Source organism: Tachyglossus aculeatus, chromosome X1, assembly GCF_015852505.1.
Source record: "Tachyglossus aculeatus isolate mTacAcu1 chromosome X1, mTacAcu1.pri, whole genome shotgun sequence".
NCBI classification, from domain to species: Eukaryota; Metazoa; Chordata; class Mammalia; order Monotremata; family Tachyglossidae; genus Tachyglossus; species Tachyglossus aculeatus.
In genome coordinates this window covers 123,876,497-123,902,506 of record NC_052101.1, presented here as the reverse complement: position 1 = coordinate 123,902,506, position 26,010 = coordinate 123,876,497, and the positions used below count along the sequence as shown (strand labels likewise).

General features: G+C 51.8%; 1 protein-coding gene across 1 annotated transcript; it reads right to left on the bottom strand.

Annotated features, from left to right (window-relative positions):
• Positions 1 to 10,246: 10,246 nt before the first annotated feature.
• TPGS1 (tubulin polyglutamylase complex subunit 1) lies at positions 10,247 to 24,295 on the bottom strand. Its single transcript, XM_038740780.1, has 2 exons — positions 23,755 to 24,295; positions 10,247 to 11,342 (listed from the first exon to the last, which is right to left on the bottom strand). Exons 1-2 carry the CDS (start codon positions 24,213 to 24,215, stop codon positions 10,814 to 10,816), a joined length of 990 nt encoding a protein of 329 aa, XP_038596708.1. The 5' UTR covers positions 24,216 to 24,295; the 3' UTR covers positions 10,247 to 10,813.
• Positions 24,296 to 26,010: the final 1,715 nt, after the last annotated feature.

Genomic DNA, 26,010 nt, shown 5'->3' with positions numbered 1-26,010 from the left:
GTTTTGTTCTCTGTCTCCCCCTTTTAGACTGTGAGCCCACTGTTGGGTAGGAACTGTCTCTATATGTTGCCAATTTGTGCTTCCCAAGCGCTCAGTACAGTGCTCTGCACATAGTAAGCGCTCAATAAATACGATTGATGATGATGATGATGATTATCAACCCCTTTCCTGCATCCTTCCCCTAGCCTGGAACTCCCTCCCGCTCCAAATACGCCAGACCACCCCACTCCCTACCTGCAAAACTTTATTAAGGTCACATCTCCTCCAAAAGGCCTTCCCCAATTAAGCTCTCTTTTCCCCGACTCCCTCTCCCTTCTAATAATAATGGCATTTATTAAGCACTTACTATGTGCAAAGCACTGTTCTAAGCACTGGGGAGGCTACAAGGTGATCAGGTTGTCCCACGGGGGCTCACAGTCTTAATCCCCATTTTACAGATGAGGTAACTGAGGCACAGAGAAGTGAAGTAACTTGCCCAAAGTCACACGGCTGACAATTGGTGGAGCCAGGATTTGAACCCATGACCTCTGACTCCAAAGCCCGGGCTCTTTCCACTGCTTCCCTTCTGTGTTGCCTATACACTTGTATCGGTATCCTTTGGATATTCGATATTCACCCCACCCTCAACCCCACAGCAGTTGTGTACATGTCTGCAATTTATATGTAATAATTGTAATTTAGATATACGTATAACTCCATCTTTCCCTCTAGACTGTAAGCTCCTTAGGGGCAGGGAACATATCTACCCACTCTGTTGTAGTCTACTCTACTCTTCCAAGTGCTTAGTCCAGTGCTGTGCACATAGTAAGTGCTCAATGAATACCATTGATTGATTGATGGATTAGAAGGCCTCTTGGAGGAGAAGTGATTTTAGGAAGGCTTTGAATAATAATAATAATAATAATTGGCATTTATTAAGCGCTTACTATGTGCAAAGCACTGTTCTAAGCGCTGGAGGAGAGTGGTGGACTGTCATCTATGAAGGGGGAGGAAGTTCTAGGCCTGAGGGAGGATGTGAGCAAGGGGTCGGTGGTGAGATAGACAAGCTCGAGGTTTAGTGAGTAGGCTGGGAGCGTGACCTAGTGGAACGAGAACAGGCCTCGGAGTTTAGAGACTTGGGTTCTCATCCTGGCTCTGCCGCTTACCTACTGTGCGACCTTGAACAAGTCACTTAACTCTTCTGCACCTCAGTTTCCTCATCTGTAAAATGGAGCTCCAGTACCTGTTCTCCCTCCCTCTTAGACTGAGCTCCATGTGGGACAGGGACCGTGTCTGATCTGACTTGCATTGTACGTACCCCAGCGTTTCACGCAGCCCTTGGCACATAGTAAGGGCTCAAAAATGCCACAGTTGCTATTATTGGTAACTCAAATATAACAGGATGAGATAACCAAAGTAAATAATTGACTATAGAATATGACCCCCTTGGTGGTGGAAGGCTTGAGGATGTGGTTGGGTGGGTTTGTGGATTTTTCCCAGACTGAGCCCCTTCCTTCCTCTCCCCCTCATCCCCCTCTCCATCCCCCCATCTTACCTCCTTCCCTTCCCCACAGCACCTGTATATATGTATATATGTTTGTACATATTTATTACTCTATTTATTTTACTTGTACATATCTATTCTATTTTATTTTGTTAGTATGTTTGCTTTTGTTCTCTGTCTCCCCCTTTTAGACTGTGAGCCCACTGTTGGGTAGGGACTGTCTCTATATGTTGCCAACTTGTACTTCCCAAGCGCTTAGTACAGTGCTCTGCACACAGTAAGCACTCAATAAATACAATTGATGATGATGATAATTTTTCTTGTGGAGGAGGAATGTGTCCTGCAGAATGGGTAGAGGAGGCTTGGTGGTGGGGTGGGGAAGTGCCTAGTTGAATTAAGGAATAAAAGAGCAGAATTATTAATTCTGGGAGGACAGTGAGGAGCTGGGGACCTGGAGACCACCCCCCTGGACTCCCCCAACATCAGTCTGAGCTGCCATGTCCATTCCCCCTTCCCTAGACTCCTCTAGACTGTAAGCTTGCTGTGGGCAGGGAACGTGTCTACTAACTTTGTGGTACTGCACGCTCCCAAGTGCTTCATCCAGTGCTTTTCACACAGTAAGCACTCAATAAATACCATTGATAGATTCCTTCCCTCCATATTCAGGGCCCTATCTCTGGGCAAACTTCTTTCCCCTTTGGCCTCGGGCTGGTTCGGGGGCAGGGACTCTGGTGCTCCCCACCCACTGTCCTGGGGCGAGAGCCTTTGAAGTGATTGCACCCATCCGTCCCTCCACACTCCAGCTCCTTTCTGAGGAGACCATCATCCTTGTTGTTGGGCTCTTTGCCCGGAAGGCTTATTCAAGGTTCATGTGCCCAGGGCCTGAGGCATATCCTGTCAGGGCTCCTTTTCCACCCCCGTGAATTCAGAAAATTCCTTGAACAACTCTGCCCATGGTGTAAGCTCTGCCCCTTTCACCCCCATGACTCTGTCAGCAGGGGAAAGGTGAAATGATGGAAGGCTCTCATAATAATAATAATAATAATGGTGGTATTTTGTTAAGTGCTTACTATGTGCCAGGCACTGTACTAAGTGCTGGAGTGATACAAGCAAATTGGGTTGGACAGAATGCATGTCTCACGTGAAGCTCACAGTCTTAATCCCCATTTTACAGATGAGGGAACTGAGCTGCCATGTCCATTCTTCCTTCCCTAGACTCCTCTAGACTGTAAACTTGGTGTGGGCAGGGAACATGTCGACTAACTCTGTGGTATTGTACTCTCCCAAGCGCTTGGTCCAGTGCTCCTCATACGCTAAGCACTCAATAAATACCATTGATTGATTCCTTCCCTCCATATCCAGGGCCCTATCTCCAGGCGAAGATAGGTGAAGTGACTTGCCCAAGTGACTTGTGCTTAATAAATACTACGATTTTCATTAGAGAAACCAGCCTGGCAAGGTTGGGGGAGTGGGGTGGATGTTAACAAAACAATGCTTTCTCCCGCTACTGAGAAGCAGCGTGGCTCAGTGGAAAGAGCCCGGGCTTTGGAGGCAGAGGTCATGGGTTCAAATCCTGGCTCCATCAGCTATGTGACTTTGGGCAAGTCACTTCTCTGTGCCTCAGTTACCTCATCTGTAAAATAGGGATTAATACTGTGAGCCGCCTGTGGGACAACCTGATCACCTTGTAACCTCCCCAGCGCTTAGAACGGTGCTTTGCACATAGTAAGCGCTTAACAAATACTATTATTATTATTATTATTATTACTGAGGCTCCCAGCTGCATCATCCCTTTGACGACGGACCAGTGTCGAACCCGGGGCTCTCTGAGCTCAGTGGGCGCTCCGGAGAAACTGACTGTCTGCGTGGGAAGAGCTGAGGAAGGTGCTGCAGGCAGATAGAGGATTTTTGGAACCCCTCTATGAGATGAATAATATCTTGACTCATTTCTCCAAAGGAGCTTAAACAGGCTCTCACGAACCTCCCTGGGTGATGGCGAGGAGGCAGTAGTCTGGTCTCTCACTTCTTTTTCTTCTTCTTTTCTGCTACTCTTTGTTTTTTATGGTATTTCTTAAGCGCTTACTATGTGCCAGGCAGTGTACTAAGTGCTGGAGTAGATACAAGCTAATCAGATTGGACACAGTCCATGTCCCTCAGTGGGGCTCCCAGTCACAAGAAGCAGCATGGCGTAGTGGATAGAGCACGGGCCAGGAGGTTATGGGTTCTAATCCCGCTCTGCCACTGTGTGACCCTGGGTATGTCACTTCACTTCTCTGTGCCTCAGTTACCTCATCTGTAAAATGGGGATTGAGTCTGTGAGCTCCACGTGGGACAGGGACTGTGTCCAACCTGGCTTACTTGTATCTATGCCAGTGCTTAGCGATCCAAAGCGGACAGTGGAGGGGTCATCGGGAACATCTTTGTGGATGTCAAAGTCATCCAGGATCAATGTAGGGATGGAGAAAGAGTGATAGAGAGATGGAGAAAGAGCCTAGTGTCCACTCTGCTGTCTGGGAGATTGGTTTGTCCCATAGCCGGGCTTAGTTGAGGCAGGGGACGGGATGCCGTGGGTTGAAATCTGTGTGACTGTGGTTGGGGTGGTGGAAGAATGGTACATACAAATGTATGCTCGGCAATATTACATGCAGTAGTAAGTTACGTTCGGTTAATTTTTAGCTGTTGGGTGGAATTGTCTCCCTCACCACTTTCCTCCGTTGTTCCGCAAAAGCCACCTTTCCAAATTAGAAGTTTAATCTCACTTGGGTGGCTTTTGAGCGCTTCCTGTGTTCAGAGCACAGTACTAAGCGCTTTGGACTGAGTCCCCTTTTTCCTCTCCTCCTCCCCATCCCCCCAGCCCTACCTCCTTCCCCTCCCCACAGCACCTGTATATATGCTTGTACAGATTTATTACCCTACTTGTACATATTTACTATTCTATTGATTTTGTTAATGATGTGCATCTAGCTTTATTTCTATTTATTCTGATGAACGTGACACCTGTCCACATGTTTTGTTTTGTTGTCCATCTCCCCCTTCTAGACTGTGAGCCCGTTATTGGGTAGGGACCGTCTCTATATGTCGCCAAATTGTACTTCCCAAGCGCTTAGTACAGTGCTCTGCACTCAGTAAGCGCTCAATAAATACGATTGAATGAATGAATGAATGAATGCCTGGCACATGGTAAGCGCTTAACAAATACCATTATTATTATTATTATTAATCCCCATTTGACAGATGGGATAACTGAGGCACAGAGAAGTTAAGTAGCAGAGATGGGATTAGAATCCAGGTCCTTCTGGCTCCCAGGCCTGTGCTTTATCCACTAGGCCATGTTGCTTCCTCTTTCCTTACCTCTGCATCACCCACTGGGACTCCAATATTTTTGTACCCCTGTGGCTCGGGGACAAGCAGCCTGCCTTCGATTGGGTGGCTTGCATCCCACTTATCAAGGAATAGTCGGAGCAATGTGTGATCTAACTGTAATAATTACAGTGATATCTTTTCATTCATTCATTCATTCATTCAATCGTATTTATTGAGCATTTACTGTGTGCACAGTACTGTACTAAGCGCTTGGGAAGTACAAGCTGGCAACATACAGAGACGGTCCCTACCCAACAGCGGGCTCACAGTCTAGAAGGGGGAGACAGACAACAAAATAAAACATATTAACAGAATAAAATAAATAGAATAAATATGTACAAGTAAAATAAAGAGTAATAAATATGTACAAACATATATACATATATACAGGCACTGTGGGGAGGGGAAGGAGGTAAGGGGGGGATGGGGAGGGGGAGGAGGGGAGAGGAAGGAGGGGGCTCAGTCTGGGAAGGCCTCCTGGAGGAGGTGAGCTCTCAGTAGAGCTTTGAAGGGAGGAAGAGAGCTAGCTTGGCGGATGTGCCTAATCCTCCTTGACCTCTCAGCTGTCTTCGACACTGTGGACCACCCCCGTCTCCTCAACACGCTATCCAACCTTGGCTTCACAGACTCCGTCCTCTCCTGGTTCTCCTCTTATCTCTCCGGTCGTTCATTCTCAGTCTCTTTTGCAGGCTCCTCCTCCCCCTCCCATCCCCTTACTGTGGGGGTTCTCCAAGGTTCAGTGCTTGATCCCCTTCTGTTCTCGATCTACACTCACTCCCTTGGTGACCTCATTCGCTCCCACGGCTTCAACTATCATCTCTACGCTGATGACATCCAGATCTACATCTCTGCCCCTGCTCTCTCCCCCTCTCTCCAGGCTCGCATCTCCTCCTGTCTTTAGGACATCTCCATCTGGATGTCTGCCCGCCATTTAAAACTCAACATGTCCAAGACTGAACTCCTTGTCTTCCCTCCCAAACCCTGCCCTCTCCCTGACTTTCCCACCTCTGTTGACGGCACTACCATCCTTCCCGTCTCACAAGCCCGCAACCTTGGTGTCATCCTCGACTCCGCTCTCTCATTCACCCCTCACATCCAAGCCGTCACCAAAACCTGCCGGGCTCAGCTCCGCAACATTGCCAAGATCTGCCCTTTCCTCTCCATCCAAACCGCTACCCTGCTCGTTCAAGCTCTCATCCTATCCCGTCTGGACTACTGTATCAGCCTTCTCTCTGATCTCCCATCCTCATGTCTCTCCCCACTTCAATCCATACTTCATGCTGCTGCCCGGATTGTCTTTGTCCAGAAACGCTCTGGGCATGTTACTCCCCTCCTCAAAAATCTCCAGTGGCTACCAATCAATCTGCGCATCAGGCAGAAACTCCTCACGCTGGGCTTCAAGGCTGTCCATCACCTCGCCCCCTCCTACCTCACCTCCCTTCTCTCCTTCTACAGCCCAGCCCGCACCCTCCACTCCTCTGCCGCTAATCTCCTCACCATGCCTCATTCTCGCCTGCCCGCCATCGACCCCCGGCCCATGTCATCTCCCTGGCCTGGAATGCCCTCCCTCTGCCCGTCCGCCAAACTAGCTCTCTTCCTCCCTTCAAGGCCCTACTGAGAGCTCACCTCCTCCAGGAGGCCTTCCCAGACAGAGCCCCTTCCTTCCTCTCCCCCTCGTCTCCCCTCCATCCCCCCCATCTTACCTCCTTCCCTTCCCCACAGCACCTGTATATATGTATATATGTTTGTACATATTTATTACTCTATTTATTTTACTGTACATATCTATTCTATTTATTTTATTTTGTTAGTATGTTTGGTTTTGTTCTCTGTCTCCCCCTTTTAGACTGTGAGCCCACTGTTGGGTAGGGACTGTCTCTATATGTTGCCAACTTGTACTTCCCAAGTGCTTAGTACAGTGCTCTGCACACAGTAAGTGCTCAATAAATACGATTGATTGATTGATTGATTGATGTGCAGAGGGAGGGCATTCCAGGCCAGGGGGAGGATGTGGGCCGGGGGTCAATGGTGGGACAGGCGAGAACGAGGCACAGTGAGGAGGTTAGCGGCAGAGGAGTGGAGGGTGCAGGCTGGGCTGTAGAAGGAGAGAAGGGAGGTGAGGTAGGAGGGGGCGAGGTGATGGAGAGCGCAGTGTATTTTTGCCAGGCACTGTACTAAGTGCTGGGGTAGATACAAGCTAGTCAGGTTGGACACAATCCCTGTCCCACACAGGGTTCACAGTTTAGGCAGGAGGGAGAACAGGGATTTCACCTCCATTTTACAGATGAGGAAACCGAGGCCCAGAGAAACAAAGTGATCTGTTTGTGTCAGATCCGCCCACAGTGATTATTCTAGTGCTGGGGAGAGATCGATTCCCATGAGACCACAGGTCGTGAAACTAGGTCGTGCTCAATTAAATACCAGGAGCTTTGAGTTCTCAAGCTCCACAAACCAGGGGTGGAGCCGGGGAGGGTTACGGGTTGTCCAGAACCAGAAGCACTTGACCTTCCCACACCTCCACAAACACCGTCGCTCTTCCCAAAGTTAGGGCTGAGGTAGGTCTTAGGCCCATTGCCGTGTCACTATGAGTTCTTTTGAAATGAATGGCTAACTCTATCTGACTGTGGATGCCTCTACTGCAGCTCTCGGGAAAACGGGGAGCTCTGGAAACAAATCGGGGTGCTTTGCCGCTTTCCTTGGTAATTATCTGGGCATGGACGTTCCACCTTGTGGCTTCTTTACAGCAGACTGTTGAGCCTACCTGCACTCAGCTCCCCCTCACTGAGGCACCTGCCTTCCCTCCCTCTCCACTCCCCCTCACCGAGGTACCTGCCTTCCCCCAATCTGCTCCCTCTAAGAGGCACCTGCCTTCCCTCCCTCTGCTCCCCCTCACTGAGACCCCTGCCTTCCTCCCTTTTGCTCCCTCTCAAAGTCACCTGCCTTCCCCTTTCTGCCTTCCCTCCCTCTGCTCCCTATTACTAAATCCCCATTACTTCCCTCCCTCCGGTCCCCGCCGGAGGTTGCCTTCCCCGCTTCTGCTTCCCCTCAGAGACACCTCCCTTCCCCCCCTGAGGCACCCATGGGGGCCACAGATTCCAGTGTTTCGGGGCCATCTTTCCATCACCCAGATGCCTCCCCAAACCACCTTTCCAGCTGCCCAACCCCCTTACCTCATTGTTATTTTTATTATTGTGGTATTTATTAAGAGCTTATTATGTGTCAAGCACTGTTCTAAGCTGGATACAAGAGAATCAGGTTGGACATAGTCCCTGTCCCACATGGGACTCACAGTCTAAGCAGGAAGGAGAACAGGTACTGAAGCCCCATTTTACACATGAGGAAACTGAGGCCTAGAGGAGTTAAGTGACTTGCCCAAGGTCACACAACAGGCAAGTGGCAGAGCTGGGATTAGCACCCAGGTCCTCTAACTCCCAGGCCTGGGCTCTTTCCGCTAAGCCACGCTGCTCGCCGTGTATTACTTGTGATTTTGATTTATTGGGGCCATTATCTTTGTTTGGACAATTGCCTATTACCTCGTGCATCTGGAGAAGTCAGAACAAGCTTGTCCCCTCCTGTGACTGTCATTTTTAACAATGCCTTCTATTTATATAACCAGTTTCTCCTGAGGACCAAAATATGCCGTACTGATACCATCTCACTCATCTTCACCACTTCCACCAGAGACGTTCGCCTATACTTTCACAGAGGGACGAAGTGAAGCCCAAAGAGAGAAAAAGTTGTCCAAGGTCACAGCCACATCCCAAGGAAGCACAGAGAGGGAAAGAGCCTCAGCCAAGGTCACACAGCATGTCAGAGCCAGGATTACAATCCTGGGGGGTAGTGGGTAGATTCTGGAAATTCTCCTAGGGGGTGAGACCAGTGAGCCTAAGTAGTCAGTCGGTCTGAGTGTTTGGTGTGTGCAGAGCACTGTACTAAGCACTTGGGAGAGTACAACAGGGACATTCTCTGCCCACAGCGAGCTTACGGTCTAGAAGAGGGGGGCAGAGGAGTCTGCCGTGAAGTTTCAGGACAGAAACCTGTGGCCAGGGGCGGTAGCCCCACCTGCCCCATCCCCAACAAGGTGGGCCTCTGATGACAGCTGCTTAGGCCCGTGGGGCTGGGCTCAGTAGTTTCCAAGCTCTAATCCAAGCCCCAGGCCTGACTCAACTGGTTACCCTAGGCAGATCAATCAATCATCAATCGTATTTATTGAGCGCTTACTGTGTGCAGAGCACTGTACTAAGTGCTTGGGAAGTACAAGTTGGCAACATATAGAGACAGTCCCTACCCAACAGTGGGCTCACAGTCTAGAAGGGGGAGATCCCTCCACCTCTCTGTGGAGATGCTGACTGGTGCCTATAAGGCAATCTTCCCTTCCCCAATGTGCAGGGGAGAGAGCAGCACTTTACAAAGTCAGGTTTCCAGAAGGCCAGAGCTCCGAATACAAGCAGAAGGGGAGTTGGAAGACAGGATGCCCCGGTCCAGGTTCCAGACTGCCACTGCTCCAGTTCGGGCAAGCGTGCCGTGATTACTGTATCAGCCTCCTTGCTGACTTCCTTATCTCCTGTGTCTCCCCACTCCAGTCCATACTTCACTCTGCTGCCCGGATCACTTTTCTACAAAAATGTTCAGTTCATGTTTTCCCACTCCTCAAGAACCTCCATCAAACAGAAACTCACCATTGGCTTTCAAGCACTCAATCACCTTGCCCCCTCCTACCTCACGCTGCTACTCTCCTACTACAACCCAGCCCGCACACGTCTCTCCTCTAACGCCATACTACTCACTGTACCTCGATCTCGTCTGTCTTACCGCCGACCTCTTGCCCACATCCTGCCTCTGGCCTGGAAAGCCTTCCCTCTTCATATTCAGCAGTCAATTACTTCCCCCCACCCCTGCGCTTCAATGCATTATCGAAAGCACATCTCCTCCAAGAAGCCTTCCCTGACTAAGCCTTCCCTTCCTCTTCTCCCACTCCCTTCTGCATCGCCCTGACTTGCTCCCTTTATCCATCCCCTCTCCCAACCCCACAGCACTTATGTACATATCTGTAATTTTGCTTAATGTCTGTCTCCCTCTCCAGACCGCAAACTCTTGGGCAGGGAATGTGTCTATGTCGCTATACTGTACTCTCCCAAGTGTTTAGTACAGTGCTCTGCACACAGTAAGCGCTCTATAAATACGATTGACTGACTGACTGACTCTGGGCTTCCCTCATGGCTGCAGGCCCCTAACCCGGGCCCGGTACCAACATGTAAGCAGGTCTCGCCTGGCCAGGGCGTGGGGTTTTGGTAAATTACAGTCTGGATGAAAGTCACCCGGGGAAGGGAGAAGCGTGATTAACGATGACGCCATGGGGCCCCGGGAGGGGAAGCTACCCAGAAAACGGACATCAGCAGGCAGGTTTGACGGAGAGTTTATTAATCTGAGCCTTCAAAGGGGAGAATGTCCACTGAGGAAATACAAGGGGCTGCCAGCTGGAGATGGGCTGTCTGGAGGTGGGCTCTGGAGAGCCCGCTGCCCTCCCCCGCCCCCCGCTCAGCCCATTAGCCAGCTGGTCACCCACCCCAACCCCAGCTCTTCTGTTCGCTTTCTCCCTGGGGGCCGAGGCAAGTGGAGGAGGGTAGCCACAGGATTAACCCGGGGAGAAGTGGGGGCTGGGACGGGGCCCCCACCCAGATGAGGAGGGTGCCCCGTGGCACTCCCGTTGCCCTGGAATCTTTCACCGGCCGCTCTGCCAAGGGGCCATCCCACCCCGCCACGGCCTGCACCGTCAGCCCCGGTCGGGAGCGTTCGAGAGCAAGGGCCGGGTGGGGGGAGTCGGGGAGTGGTGAGCTGACGGCTCTCCCCTCTCTGCCGATTGGCGACGCGAGGTAGGACAGGACACGTCGCTCCGGCACCCAACGAGCCCCAGATCCCCGCCTCAAGCCCCCGACCCGGACTGGGCAGTCCGGGTGCCGGGCGGAGTCAGTTGACGGGCCTGACCTTGGTGAGGAACAGGGCAGCGGCCCTCTCCAGGAACTCGCCCTGCTGCATGGCCAAGTGGCACCTCGGGCCCAGCAGGGCCTTGTCCATGGCCCTGGCCAGGGCGTCCGGGCCCAGCTTGGAGCCGGCTTCCAGGTAGCGCACCGGGACGGAGAAGTCGCCGGTATCCAGTGCCTCCTCCAGCGTGCCCAGCACCACCATGCACACTTGGCGGTCCGCCTGGCCCGAGTCATCCAGGACGGCGTAGAGGGCTCCGGCCCGGGCCAGGAACTCCAGGAGGACGAAGCAGGTGAGCGTGCCGGATCGGAAGATGGAGAAGGGCACCGCCTCGTGGTCCCGGCACTGGATCTTGTCTAGCAACGACATCATGATGCAGTCGGGGGCCTGGCCGTCCCGGCAGATCCGTTTCAGCAGCTCGCTGTAGGTGCGCCCGTCCAGGCCCGGCTTCTTCTTCCAGTCGCGCACGCTCAGGCATTCATAGGCCACGCTGACATTGTTGTTGAAGGCCGTCCTGCCGGGGACAGGGAGCCGCGAGAAGTGGGTTAGCGCCGCCCCCGGGGCCACCAGCTAGCTGGGGCCCCTCTCCCCCAGACCATCTGACAATCACTCAACTTTCAGCTCAAGGGCAGGGAGTCTGGCTTCTAGCTCTGGTATCATTGCCGATGGCATCGAGCGAGCACCTACTGGGGGTAGAGCCCTGGGATTGTCCAGTGGGACTGACCCTGCGCTCGGTAGGGTGCGGGTATCCGCTAACCCTATTGTACTGTACTCTCCCAAGCATTTAGTACGGTGCTGTGCACGAGGGAGCCAACACACCCTCCCTGTCTGTTGCCACCTGGAGGAACGGGCCAAAGGCGGTGTGGGGAAGTGGGTACCCGGCTGCTCTCAAACATCCATCCACTGCAACCAGAAAAGGGGGAGGCGATCGCCACAATGGGAAGAGCCAGCCACCCCTGCCACAATTCCTGCCACTGGAAGCCGCTTGGACTGACTTGGGCCCCCAGGTCAGGCTGGCCCAAACCACCGACGGGCTCCTGCACCAGGCCTGGCTTGGCCTAACTGCCCGGGACGCCCCGCTGTCTGCGAGTCGGGAATCCTCGGCTTTTCCCGTTCCGTGTGCAGCAGTGTCTCCCATCCAGACAGACCTATTTATGTCTTTATATTAATGTCTGTCTCTCGTTCATTCATCCATTCAATCGTTTTTATTGAGCGCTTACTGTGTGCAGAGCACTGTACTAAGCGCTTGGGAAGTACAGGTCGGCAACATATAGAGATGGTCCCTACCCAACAACGGGCTCACAGTCTAGAAGGGGGAGACAGGCAACCAAACACACTAACAAAATAAAATAAATAGAATAGTAAATCTGTACAAGTAAAATAGAGTAATTAATCTGTACAAACATATATACAGGTGCTGTGGGGAGGGGAAGGAGGTAGGGCGGGGGGATGGGGAGGGGGAGAGGAAAGAGGGGCTCAGTCTGGGAAGGCCTCCTGGAGGAGGTGAGCTCTCAGTAGGGCTTTGAAGGGAGGAAGACAGCTAGCTTGGCGGATGTGCGGAGGGAGGGCATTCCAGGCCAGGGGAAGGACGTGGGCCGGGGGTTGACGGCAGGACAGGCGAAAATGAGGCACAGTGAGGTTAGCGGCAGAGGAGCAGAGGGTGCGGGGTGGGCTGGAGAAGGAGAGAAGGGAGGTGAGGTAGGAGGGGGCAAGGTGATGGAGAGCTCTGAAGCCGAGAGTGCGGAGTTTTTGCTTCACGCAAAGGTTGATAGGCAACCACTGGAGATTTTTGAAGAGGCAAGTGACGTGCCCCGAGTGTTTCTGTAGAAAGATAATCCAGGCGGCAGCATGAAGTATAGACTGAAGCTGGGAGAGACAGGAGGATGGGAGATCAGAAAGGAGGCTGATGCAGTAATCCAGTCGGGATAGGACGAGAGATTGAACCAGCAAGGTAGCGGTTTGGATGGAGAGGAAAGGGTGGATCTTGGCGACGTTCTGGAGGTGAGACCGGCAGGTTTTGGTGACGGATTGGATGTGAGGGGTGAACGAGAGAGCAGAGTCGAGGATGACACCAAGGTTGTGGGCTTGTGAGACGGGAAGGATGGTAGTGCCGTCTACAGTGATGGGAAAGTCAGGGAGAGGGCAGGGTTTGGGAGGGAAGATAAGGAGTTCAGTCTTGGACATGTTGAGTTTTAGATGGCGGGCAGACATCCAGATGGAGATGTCTTGAAGGCAGGAGGAGACGCAAGCCTGAAGGGAGGAAGAGAGAGCAAGGGCAGAGATGTTCCCGCCCCTCTAGAGTGAAAGCTTGTTGTGGGCAGGGAATGTATCTGTTTACTGTTATATTATCCCAAGCGTTTATTACAGTGCTCTGCACAGTAAGCGCTCAATAAACACGACTGACTGACCTGTGGTGGCCCTCCCCACCACCAGCCAGTGACTTGAACTTGGTCCCTCTAGACCAGCCCTGGAATTAGTTGGGGTTCACTAGCCCATCCAGAGATAACAGAGAAGCGTGGTCAGTTTCCTCATCTGTAAATTGGAGATTCAATACTTGTCCTCCCTCCTACAGAGACTGGGAGACCGACTGTGTCTGACCTGATTAACCTGCATCTACCTCAGTGCTTAGCACAGTGCTTGTCTCATAGTAAGCACTTAAATACCACAACAATAATAACGATGACTATTATTGTCATCACTGACTTCCTGAGGGGCTTTCAGGACCCTCCTCTGTGAGTGCGGCCCAGTTAAGAAATTCCACATCTCACCTCCTCCAGCAAGCCCTCCCCAGTTAACTGTAAAGCACTCCAAATTGAGAAGCAGTGTGGCCTAATGGCGAGAGCATTGGCCTGAAAGACCTGGGTTCTAATCCCGGCTCCGCCACTTGTCTGCTGTATGACCTTAGGCAAGTCACTTAACTTTCCTGTACCTCAGTTAATGGGAATTAAAACTGAGCCCTGTGTAGGACAGGGGCTGTGGCCAACCTAATTAACTTGTATTTACCCCAATGCTTAGTACAGTGACTGGCACCAGTAAAAGAAAAAGAGTCATCTCTATCCAACAGCCACCTAAAATATACATTTTTATTTATCTATACTCTCCCCCAGCACTGGTGTGAATATTATCATCAACTGTATCATCATCAATCAGCTGCTCACCATCTCCTCAAGATGCCAACCGGAGCCCGTCACTCCCGCCTCCAATGGTGTTGCAATGGTAGTTATTAAGCCCCTACTGAGTGCAATGCACTATAGTAAGCACTCAGGAAGGGGCCAGAGAAGCATGAAACATGTTCCCTGCCCTCAACGAGCTTACACTGTACCAGGGGAGCCAGGCAGAAAAAGATTTATGGCAAAATGATAACGAAGAGATGAAACGTTCAATTGAGATACGCAAATATACACAAACGCAGAGGAAGGGTGCGATGAGATACCCAAGTACGGGAGGTGGCTGTTGAACCAACGGGACTCGGGGTGTTGGGAATGAGTCGCGGAAGGGTGGCTGGTGGAGGTGGGATTTTAGGAGGGGTTTGAATGTGGGGAGGGAGGGAGTTCCAAGCCAGGGGAAGGGCTTGAAAAAGTGGAGTAGGGGTGAGGAGAGTCAAAATGTAAAGCAGCCAGGGGCTGTGCTTGATGAGGAGGGTGACAGGCAAATGGCTGGGGAGATTGTGTGCCAAACATCGTTTCCAGAAGACCATCTGGTCGGCAGCGTGGAGGCTGGACTGAAGCGGGGAGAGTCTCAAGACGGGGAGGCCAGGGAGCAGGCTAATACAGCAGTCTAGCCATAACAACCATAATTGCGGTATTTAGGCGCTTATTACGTCCCAAGCACTATACTAAGCCCTGGGGTAGATACAAGATAATCAGGTCCCCTACGGGGCTCACAGTCTAAATAGGAGGGAGAACAGGTACTGCAGATGAGAGAACTGAGGCACAGAGAAGTGAAGCGATTTGCTCAAGGTCACCCGGCAGACAAGTGGCAGAGGCGGGATGAGAACCCAGGACCGGGCTCTATCCACTAGGCCACTCTGCTTCCCGTGATATGACAAGAGCTGGAACCAGGGTGGCAGCTGGGTGGGCGGATCCACCAAATGTTTCTGAGGAAGAACCGGCAGGACCCGCAAGTCGATTGGATGTGTGAGCTGAATGACGGGTGAGGAATCCAGAAGGACATCGAGGTGCGATCATCCGTTTTCGGGCGGGAGGTGGTGGTGGAGTCGTCGTCAGTGGACGGGGGAACCTCCTTACCTCACACCTCCCTAATCTTCCACTCCCACCCAGCCCGCACACTTCACTCCATTTATTCCCTGGACGAACCGCACCGGGCAGCTCTCTCAGGCTGGCCTTGAGTCCGACAAAACAGAGAGAAGCAGCACAGCTTAATGGACAGAGCCCGGGCCAAAGAGTCAGGAGACCTGGATTCTAATCCCAGCTCCACCAGTGGGCTGCTGGGTGACCTTGAACAAGTCACTTCATTTTTCTGGGTCTTTGTTTCCTCATCTGTGAAATGGGGATAAAAGTGCCTGCTCTCCCTCCCTCTTAGACTGTGAGCCCCCTGTGTGATAGGGACTGTACTTGATCTTATCTACCCCAGTGCTCAGTACAGTGCTGGCACACAGTAAGCGCTTAACCAATACCACAATCAATCAATCAATCAATCGTATTTATTGAGCGCTTACTATGTGCAGAGCACTGTACTAAGCGCTTGGGAAGTACAAATTGGCAACATATAGAGACAGTCCCTACCCAACAGTGGGCTCACAGTCTAAAAGGGGGAGACAGAGAACAAAACCAAACATACCAACAAAATAAAATAAATAGGATAGAAATGTACAAGTAAAATAAATAGAGTAATAACAATAACAATAACAATGACTAGAATGATAATAATAACTGTGGTATTTGTTACCAAGCACTGAGGTGGATACAAGCAAACTGGGTTGGACACAGTCCCTAGCCCATGTGGGGCTCACAGTCTTAATCCCCTTTTTACAGATGAGATAACCGAGGCACAGAGAAGTGAGGTGACTTGCCCAAGGTCACACAGCGGACAAGTTTACTTGCCTGTCTCCCCCCTTCTAGACTGTGAGTCCGTTGTTGGATAGGGATTGGCTCTGTTTGTTGCTGAATTGTATTTTCCAAGAGCTGAGTATGGTGCTCTGCACACAGTAAGCGGTCAATAAATACGATTGAAGGAATGAATGAATGAAAGTGGCGGGGCTGGGATTAGAACCCGTGACCTTCTGACTCCCAAGCCCGTGCTCTACCCGCTAGGCCATGTCGCTGCCCCCATTATCTTCTCTCCTCTGGCACGTCCTATTGGTGACCACTTCCAACCAACTCCAGACTACAGTCTCAGCTGCTTCTCCCCTCAGGAACTCTTTTTCTTAAAAATGGTATTTGTTAAGTGCTTTCTCCGTGCCAGGCACTGTATGAAGTGCTGGGGTAGACACAAGCTAATCAGGTTGGACACAGTCCATGTCCCAATGGGGCTCACAGTCTTAATCCCCATTTTACGGATGAGGTAACTCAGGCCCAGAGAAGTGAAGTGACTTACCCAAGGTCACGGAGCAGACAAGCGGCAGAGCTGGGATTAGAACCCAGGTCCTTCTGGCTCCCGGGCCTGTGCTCTTTCCACTCGGCCACGCTGCTTCAATTTCCTGGCTCCCTTCCACTGAACCCTGTCCCCTCACTTCCCCAGCTCAGCCTCCTGCCAGGTCATCCACGAGGCGAGGTTCCCTGGTGACCTTGAGGTCGGCTGCTTCCTTTTCCCGGTTTTGTTTCCTTTAATCAGGCAGATGTCTGGAGCCCGTGATTTTACAGATGGTCCCGTCTCCCTCCCTCCCCACAACGGCGTCCTCTTCCGCATCTGGACGATGACTCCAGACTCTACGCTCATTTGCAAACCATCCCAAGCTGTAATGTCTGCTCCAAAACCCTTACGGTCAGAGTCTGCTTGGAAACACCAATCAATCAGAGGTATGTAAGTTTGTTGTGGGCAGGGAACATAGCTACCAACTCCGTTATGGTTTACTCTCCCAAATGCTTAGTACGGTGCTCTACACCCAGTACGTGCTCAATAAATACAATCGATGGATTGAGCTGTTTGCAGAGCACTGTACTGAGCACAACAGAGTTGGGAGACGCAATCCCTGCCCACAAGGAGTTGACAGTCTACAGGGGGAGGAAGATAGTAAAATAAGTTACAGGTAGGGGAAGCAGCAGGGTATAAGGATATGAACATAAATGCTGTGGGGCTGGAGGTAAGGAGGGGAATATCAAGTACTCAGGGGTACAGACCCAAGAGCATAGGTGACGCAGAAGGGAGGTCGAATAGGATGGGGAGATGAGGTACAATCATCCAGTCGTATTTATTGACCACTTACTGTGTGCAGAGCACTGTACTAAGCGCCTGGAAAGTACAATTCAGCAATAAGGAGAGACAATCCCTACCCACAACGGGCTTACAGTCCAGAAGAGGGGAGACAGACATCAAAACAAGTGAACAGGCATCACCTCTTGGAGGTGATGTCATTTTAGGAGGGCTGTGTGAAATGGGGAGAGCGGTGGTCTGTCCACTCCACAGGATCCGGCCTGGCCGGAGAGAGCACCCTGTTTCACAGTGCCCAGACGTTTCGCCACTTAGCTGGCAGAGGGTTGGGGGGGGCCCATCTGGCCCAAGGTGCGGGCCGCGGGGCTGAGGGTAGTGGCCCGGAAGTTCAAGGAGGAGGTTGCCTAGCTCCAACGGACCACCCAGGGATGGGCCACGAAAGGACGTTTCTGGCAAGGCCGTGCCGGCCAACTTCAGCCGGGCTGGAAACTCCCATCAACCCAGGTCGGACGAGGTTCCGGTCTTCCGGCGCCAGACAGAGCACCGGTACATGCCCTTCCCCTCTCTCCTAGCCCCATTCCCCCTCCTCTCTTTCTGGCCCCACCGCATCCCACCCAGGGCCCAGACTTCTGATCATCTCTCCCCACCCCAGCTGAGGATGGAAGTGGTCAAGACTCAGACCCAGGAGGGCAGGCCCCAATGTAAAACCGTCTTTTTTTTCCTCTGTTCTCACTGCCAGACCCCTCGTCCCCCCCAACGCCACCCCCCACGACCCCATCACGAGGTTTGCAGGCGGACCCCAGGGCTCAATGCCTGCGAGCTGCAGGGAGTGAGTCACAGGGACAGGCCTCCACCCTGAGCATCTTGCTCTCTACGCACTTGAAGCTAAGGCGGCGCACACTCCGCCGACGCCCTGGCGTGGAAATGTACTGAGCGGGGAAACGTTCAGCAGCCCGGATCTGTAACCACGGCGACCGCTCTTGGATCAAGTGGTGGTGGGGGGGGGGGGAAGGGGGGTGGCTGTTCATAGAGAGATTTGGGCTCTGCTCGTGGAAATAGGAATGAACTTTTCTGGGGCTGGGGGTGGGTGGGGGGGAGAGAGAGGCAGGATTTGGATGGGGGTATTTTTTTGGGCAGGGGTGTGCGTGCAGAAGAGAGCAAGGGAGAGAGATGGTCCCAAATGGGCCGCAGTTCCTGAGCAGATGCAGGAGCCCAGAAAAGCCGAACCCTTAAGTAGCTTCAAGTGATGACGAACCCCACTGACGTTTCTAAATGGACGGCATTGCGGCTTGACAACAAATCAGTTTCGGCTTTACGCCGCTAAACTCCTTTAAAGCACTAGCTCCAGGCTGCAGGCACCCGGCAGCCCCGGAGAAGTGGAAAAAACAATTTTAAAAGCCGCGAAAGGCAGGGCCACCGGGGAAGGGATCGTGCCCACCGGCTCTCCCAAGTGCCTCGTACAATGCTCTGCACCTGGTAAGCGATCAATAAATGCCATCAAAGGGTCGATTTACTTCTGAAGAAATTCAAGTCGGCTACCCTACCCTGGAACCTCTGGGACTCGACAGACGTACGAGAATATCATTAATGTTTAACAGTGGTACTTACTGAGTGCTCACTGTGGGCAGAGCAGTGGAATAAGCACTTGGGAAAGTACAACATGGCGTAGTGGATAGAGCATGAGCCTGGGAGCTGGAAGGTCATGGGTTCTAATCCTGACTCTGCCGCTTGTCTTCTGTGTGAACTTGGGCAAGTCACTTCACTTTTCTGGGCCTCAGTTACCTCATCAGTAAAAATGAGGATCGAGACTGTAAGCCCCATGTGGGGACAGGGACTGTGTTCAACCCAAATTGCCTGTATCCATCCCAGTGCTTAGTACAGTGCCTGGCACATAGTAAGTGCTTAACAAATACCATACTTATTCATCCTCATCACTACTATTATTAACACAACAGAGTTAGTAGACACGATCTCTGCCTACAAGGAGCTTACAGTCTAGAGGGGGAGGCAGATATTAAAACTAATCATAGCTAGGCGAAATGGCAGTCAGAGACACGCAAAATGGCAAAGTACCCGGACCTGATGACAAACCTGCTGAGCTCTTCTGTAGTTGACTAAGCACAGCACTCTGGGTCATCTGGGGAAAAAAGAGCACATCTAACCTTGTTGTGTGGCCTAGTGGAAAGAGCACAGGCCGGGCACTTGATATGCGCCCCACCCTCAGCTTCACTCCACTTACGTGCATAGCCGTAACTTATTTATTTCTTTTAATGTGTGTCTCCCCCTCTAAACTGTCGGCTTCTTGTGGGCGGGGAACATGTCTATCAACTCTGTTGTGTGGTCCTCTCCCAAGCGCTTAGTACAGTGCTCTGCACATAGTGAGAGCTCAAAAAATATCACTGATGGACTGACTGAGACCTGGATTCTAATCCCGGCTTGGCCACCTGGCCTCCCTGTCGATCTCGGGCAAATCCCTTCACTTAATATATTCAATTGTACATTTATTTGTTTTTAATGGAATTTGTTAAGCCCAAACACTGTTCTAAGCACTGGGGTAGATACAAGGTAATTAGGTTGGCTACACAGTTCCTGTCCCATGTGGAGCTCGCAGTCTAAATAGGAAAGAGAACAGGAGAACTGAAGCACAGAGAAGTTAAGTGACCTGACCAAGGTCACACAGCAAGCAGTTGGCAGAGTTGGGAGTAGAAGCAGCGTAGTTTAGCAGCATGGGCTTGGCAGTCAGAGGTCGTGGGTTCTAACCCTGACTCCGCCACTTGTCAGCTGTGTGACTTTGGGCAAGTCACTTAACTTCTCTGGGCCTCAGTTACCTCATCTGTAAAATGGGGATTAAGCCTGTGAGCCCCACGTGGGACAACCTGATTACCTCGTATCTACCCTAGCGCTTAGAACAGTGCTTGGCGCAGAGTAAGCGTTTAACAAATACCATCATCATCCACCCAAGTCCTCTGACTTCCACGCCCACCCTCTTTCCACTGGGCCACGCTGCTTCTCATTTATTCATTTATTTATTCATTCAGCTATTTCATCCTGATATACTCATTCTTCATCCTGTCCCCACTATTCATAAATCATGTCTGTCTCCGGCACAAGGAATGTGTTTTGCTTCTGATAAACACTCCCAACCACTTAGTGCTGTGCTCGACACTCTGTAAGTGCTCAAAAAATACCACTGACTAGACACAGCCAACATATTAGCACAGTCTGTGTGAGCAAACAATGCTGAACTATCAGTCCTACACTGGCCTCCTTGGCCACACTTCCACCCACTGATAAACTTCCCCATCGGTAGTATCATCTTCAAACTCAAAAGACAATTTACATCTTGGAAAGCAACATGGACTAGTGGAACAAGCGTGGGCCTGGGAATCAAAGGATCTGGATTCTAATCCTAGCTCCACCACCCATTTACCTGCTGTGTGACCTTGGCCAAGTCACTTAACTTCTGTGTCTCAGTTCCCTCATATGCAAAATGGGGATTCAATACCTGTACTCCTTCCTACTTAGAATATGAACCCCCTGTGGGATCTGATCATCTTGTATCGACTCCAGCGCTTAGTAGAGTGCTTGGCACATAGTGAGCACTTAAATACCACAAATATTATTATGGTTGCACCTCCTCCAAGAGGCTTTCTTCAATTAAGTACCTCATTTCCCCTACTCCCTGTTCTTTCTGCGTCACCTCTGCAGTTAGATCTATGCCCTTTAGGCACCCCACCCTCAGCCCCACAGCACTTTTGACCATATCCATAATTGATTTTAATGTCTGTCTCCCCCTCTAGACTGTAAGCTCCTTGTGGGCAGGGATGGGGGGGGGGGGGGTTTGTTGTTGTTGGTTTGGTTTTTTAAATGGTATTTGTTAAGCGCTTATTATGTGCCTTCAGGACCCCTCTACTTGGATGTCCTCCTGCCACCTCAAACTCAATAGGTCCAAAACAGACCTCCTTATCTTCCCTCCCAAACACCTGTCCTCTCCCAAACTTTCCCTTCACTGCAAATGGCATAACCATCCTTCCCGTCTCACAAGCCCGTAACCTTGGTGTCATCCTTGACTCCGCTCCCTCATTCAATCCATATGTCCAACCCGTCACCAAATCCTGTCGGTCTCACCTTCACAACATCACCAAGATCTGCCCTTTCCTCTCCATCCAAACCGCTACCACATTAGCACAATCACTCATCCTATCCCACCTAGATTACTGCTTCAGCCTCCTTTCTGACCACCCAACCTCCTGCCTCTCCCCACTTTAATCCACTCTTTACTCCGCTGCCCGGATTATCTTTCTACAGAAACGTTCAGGGCATGTCACCCCCTCCTCGAAAATCTCCAGTGGTTGCCTATCCACCTCCATATCAAACAGAAACTCCTCACTATTGGTTTTAAAGCTTTTCATCACCTTGCTCCCTCCTACCTCACCTCCCTTCTCTCCTTCTCCATCCCATCCCGCACACTCCACTCCTTTGGTGTTAACCTTCTCACTGTGCCTCGATCTCGCCTGTCCGGCTGCCGATCCCTGGCCCATCTCCCACCTCTGGCCGGGAACACCCTCCCTCCTCAAATCTGCCAGACAATCACTCTTTCCCCCTTCAAAGCCCTACTGAAGGCACACCACCTCCAAGACGCCTTCCCAGACTAAGCCCCACTTTTCCTCAGCTCTCACTCCCTTCCACATTACCATGACTCACTCCTCTAGCTCTTCCCCCCCTCCCCACCCCACAAAACTTACGTATATACCTATAATTCTATTTATTTATGCTGATGCCTGTTGTACTTGTATTGATGTCAGAGATGTCACTGATGATACAGAAGCAGTGTGGCTCAGTGGAAAGAGCCCGGGCTTGGGAGCCAAAGTTCATGGGTTCTAATCCCAGTCCTGCCACTTACCTGCTGTGTGACTTTGGGCAAGTCACTTCACTTCTCTGGGCCTCAGTTACCTCATCTGTAAAATGGGGATTAAGACTGTGAGCCCCATGTGGGACAACCTGATTACCTTGTATCCCCCAGTACTTAGAACAGTGCTTGGCACATAGTAATGCTTAACAAATATTATTATTATTATTATGTCTCACCCCCTCTAGACTGTGAGCTCATTGTGGGCAGGAACTGTCTCTATTGCTGTATTGTACTTTCCAAGCGCTTAGTATAGTGCTCTGCACACAGTAAGCACTCAATAAATACGACTGAATGAACGAATGAACTAAGCACTGTACTAAGCACTGGGGTACATGTAAGCTAATCAGGTTGGACACAGTCCATATCCCACATAGGGTTCACAGTCTTAATCCCCATTTTACGGATGAGGGATCTGAGGCACAGAGAATAACAACTGTGGCACTTGTTATGCGCTTACTGTGTGCCAGGCACTGTACTAAACGGCTAAGGTGGATACAAGCAAATCAAGTTGACACAATCCCTGTCCCAGATGGGGCTCACCGTCTCAATCCCCATTTTACAGATGAGGTAACTGAGGCACAGAGAAGTGACTTGCACAAGTCTACAGAGCAGACAGGGGGGCGGAAGCAGCGCGGCTCAGTGGAAAGAGCCCAGGCTTTGGAGTCAGAGGTCGCGGGTTCAAATCCCGGATCCGCCACTTGTCAGCTGTGTGACTTTGGGCAAGTCACTTCACTTCTCTGGGCCTCAGTTCCCTCATCTGTAAAATGGGGATGAAGACTGTGGGACAACCTGATTACCGTGTACCCAGCGCTTAGAACAGTGCTTTGCACATAGTAAGCGCTTAATACCAACATTATTGGAACATAGAGAAGCAACGTGGCTCAGTGGAAAAGAGCATGGGCTTGGGAGTCAGAGGTCATGGGTTCAAATCCCGGCTCCGCCACTTGTCAGCTGGGTGACTTTGGGCGAGTCACTTCACTTCTCTGGGCCTCAGTTACCTCATCTGGAAAATGGGGATTAAGACTGTGAGCCCCATGTGGGCCAACCTGATCACCTTGTAACCTCCCCAGTGCTTAGAACAGTGCTTTGCACATAGTAAGCACTTAATACCAACATTATTGGAACACAGAGAAGCAGCGTGGCTCAGTGGGAAAGAGCATGGGCTTGGGAGTCAGAGGTCATGGGTTCAAATCCCGGCTCCGCCACTTGGCAGCTGGGTGACTTTGGGCGAGTCACCTCACTTCTCTGGGCCTCAGTTCCCTCATCTGGAAAATGGGGATTAAGACTGTGAGCCCCATGTGGGCCAACCTGATCACCTTGTAACCTCCCCAGCGCTTAGAACAGTGCTTTGCACATAGTAAGCGCTTAATAAATGCCATCATTATTATTATTATTAGAACCCAGGTCCTCTGACTCCCAGACCCGTGCTCCTCCCACTATATCACGCTGCTTCTCGCTCTCCCTTAGCACAGCGCTCCGCACACAGTAAGCGCTCAATAACTACCGCAGATTGGCCGACCGCTTTGCCCAGCGTCCCCTCTTCCTCGGACGGGCCAATTCAAGGCAAAGACTACACGCCCCAGCACGCAACGGGGCAATCGGCTCCCGGCGGCTCACGAGAGGTCCGCGCCAGGCCTGCCGGGAATTGAAGTCCGGGAGGACTCCGGCCCCCGCCCCTCCGCACCTCTGGGAGTGGTGAGCCAGCCGCAGGTGCCACAGGGCCCAGCCGATGCGTTGCTGCTGGGCGAGGAGATGCCCCGCAGGCTCCCCGCCTGGCAGCGAGCTCAGGCTCAGGTTTTCGAAGTACCGGGCCAGGAAAGGGACCGGCTCCTCGGGGCGCGCCTCCAGCACCTTCAGCAGCGCCGTCCGTAGCATGTCCGTCACCCCGGCATGGCGCAAAAACTCCTCTTCGCTCTCCGCCGCGGGCCCCCGGCCCGGGGCTGCTCGGGTTGCCTCTGGATAAGCGGCAACCGGCGGCGCGGGCCGCCGCTTCTCCATCTTCACTAAAGGCAACGGAGCCCGATGGGCAAACGCCCTAGCGAAGGCCGGCAAGGCTGCCCGCCGCCATCTTGCCTGTGGGCAGGGGGCGGGCCTCGTCAGCCAACCGGGGCCCGCCACGGGAAAAATTAGGCTCTGGGGAGTCATCCCCCCCCGCCCCCAACCTTGGGTTTGGGGGGCAAACTGCCCCTTTAGCGGCTGAATGGCGACTAATTGCCAGGCTTCAATAGGGCTGGCGAGTTATGAGGCCAAGGCTGGCCTGACACCCCCGGCGTCCGTCTTTCCAGGAGGCCGAATGTGTCCCCCCCCCCCCCCCCCCCCCCCCCCCCCCCCACCCCCCCCCCCAGCAACGGATGCAGTCTGGTCGTCAGGGACGCGGGTCTGCCACCCACTTTATATTGCGGCACTAGCCGGTGCTGTTGCTAGGATAACATTTCACGGCCCTACTGAGAGCTCACCTCCTCCAGGAGGCCTTCCCAGACTGAGCCCCTTCCTTCCTCTCCCCCTCGTGCCCCTCTCCATCCCCCCCATCTTACCTCCTTCCCTTCCCCACAGCACCTGCATATATGTATATATGTTTGTACATGTTTATTACTCTATTTATTTTACTTGTATATATCTATTCTATTTATTTTATTTTGTTAGTATGTTTGGTTTTGTTCTCTGTCTCCCCCTTTTAGACTGGGATCCCACTGTTGGGTAGGGACTGTCTCTATATGTTGCCAACTTGGACTTCCCAAGCGCTTAGTACAGTGCTCTGCACACAGTAAGCACTCAATAAATACGATTGATGATGATGATGATGATTTCACAACTTAGCCGTCAAATTTGTGTTCATGAAACTGATTCACACCCTGCCGTGATGCTGATAGTCTTCCGTCAGGAAGGTTTCGGGACCTAGAAGCTGTGCAAAAGAATTGCAGTTCAATCAGCTCTCTCTCCCCCTTATTTATCCTTGCTCCTCTCCCACCACACCCCAGCTCGCACTCTTTGCTCCACTCAAGCTGAGTCACCGTAGCATGTTCTTGTCTCTCTCACTGCCGAACTCTTGCTCACAATCTCCCTCCTAACTGCAGTTCCCTCTTCCTTCACATCTGGCATCTAGATTTGACACCCAAATCTGCATCTCCATCCTTCCCGTCTCACAAGCCCACATCCTTGACTCCACTGTCTCATTCACCCCACACATCCAATCCGTCACCAAAACCTGCCGCTCTCACCTCCACAACATCGCCAAGATCCGCCCTTCAATCTCTCATCCTATCCCAACTGGATTACTGCATCGGCCTCCTCTCTGATCTCCCATCCTCCTGGCTCTCCCCGCTTCAGTCTATACTTCACTCTGCTGCCCGGATTGTCTTTGTACAGAAACGCTCAGGGCATGTCACTCCCCTCCTCAAGAATCTCCAGTGGTTGCTTATCAACCTTTGCATGAAGCAAAAACTCCTCACTCTCGGCTTCAAAGCTCTCCATCACCTCGCCCCCTCCTACCTCACCTCCATTCTCTCCTTCTACAGCCCAGCCTGCCCCCTCCACTCCTCTGCCGCTAACCTCCTCACCGTGCCTCATTCTCCCCTGTCCCAATGTCGACTCCCGGCCCACGTCCTACCTCTGGCCTGGAATGCCCTCCCTCCACACATCCGCCAAGCTAGCTCTCTTCTCCCTTCAAAGCCCTACAGAGAGCTCACCTTCTCCAGGAGGCCTTCCCAGACTGAGCCCCCCTTTTTTCCTCTCCTCCTCCTCCCTTCCCCATCGCCCTATTCCCTTCCCCTCCCCATAGCACTTGTGCATATTTGTACATATTTATTACTCTATTTTATTAATGATGTATATATATATTATTCTATTTATTTTTATGGTATTGACACCTGTCTACTTGTTTTGTTTTGCTGTCTGTCTCCCCCTTCCAGACTGTGAGCCCGTTGTTGGGTAGGAAGTGTCT

Bases quoted from the DNA above. Each gene is read 5' to 3' on its own strand.
- TPGS1 (XM_038740780.1), bottom strand. From the start codon at position 24,215: ATGACTCCCCAGAGCCTAATTTTTCCCGTGGCGGGCCCCGGTTGGCTG. The intron at 11,343-23,754 runs GTGCGGAGGGGC...TGTCCCCGGCAG, and splicing joins CTGGCTCACCACTCCCAGAG to GACGGCCTTCAACAACAATG.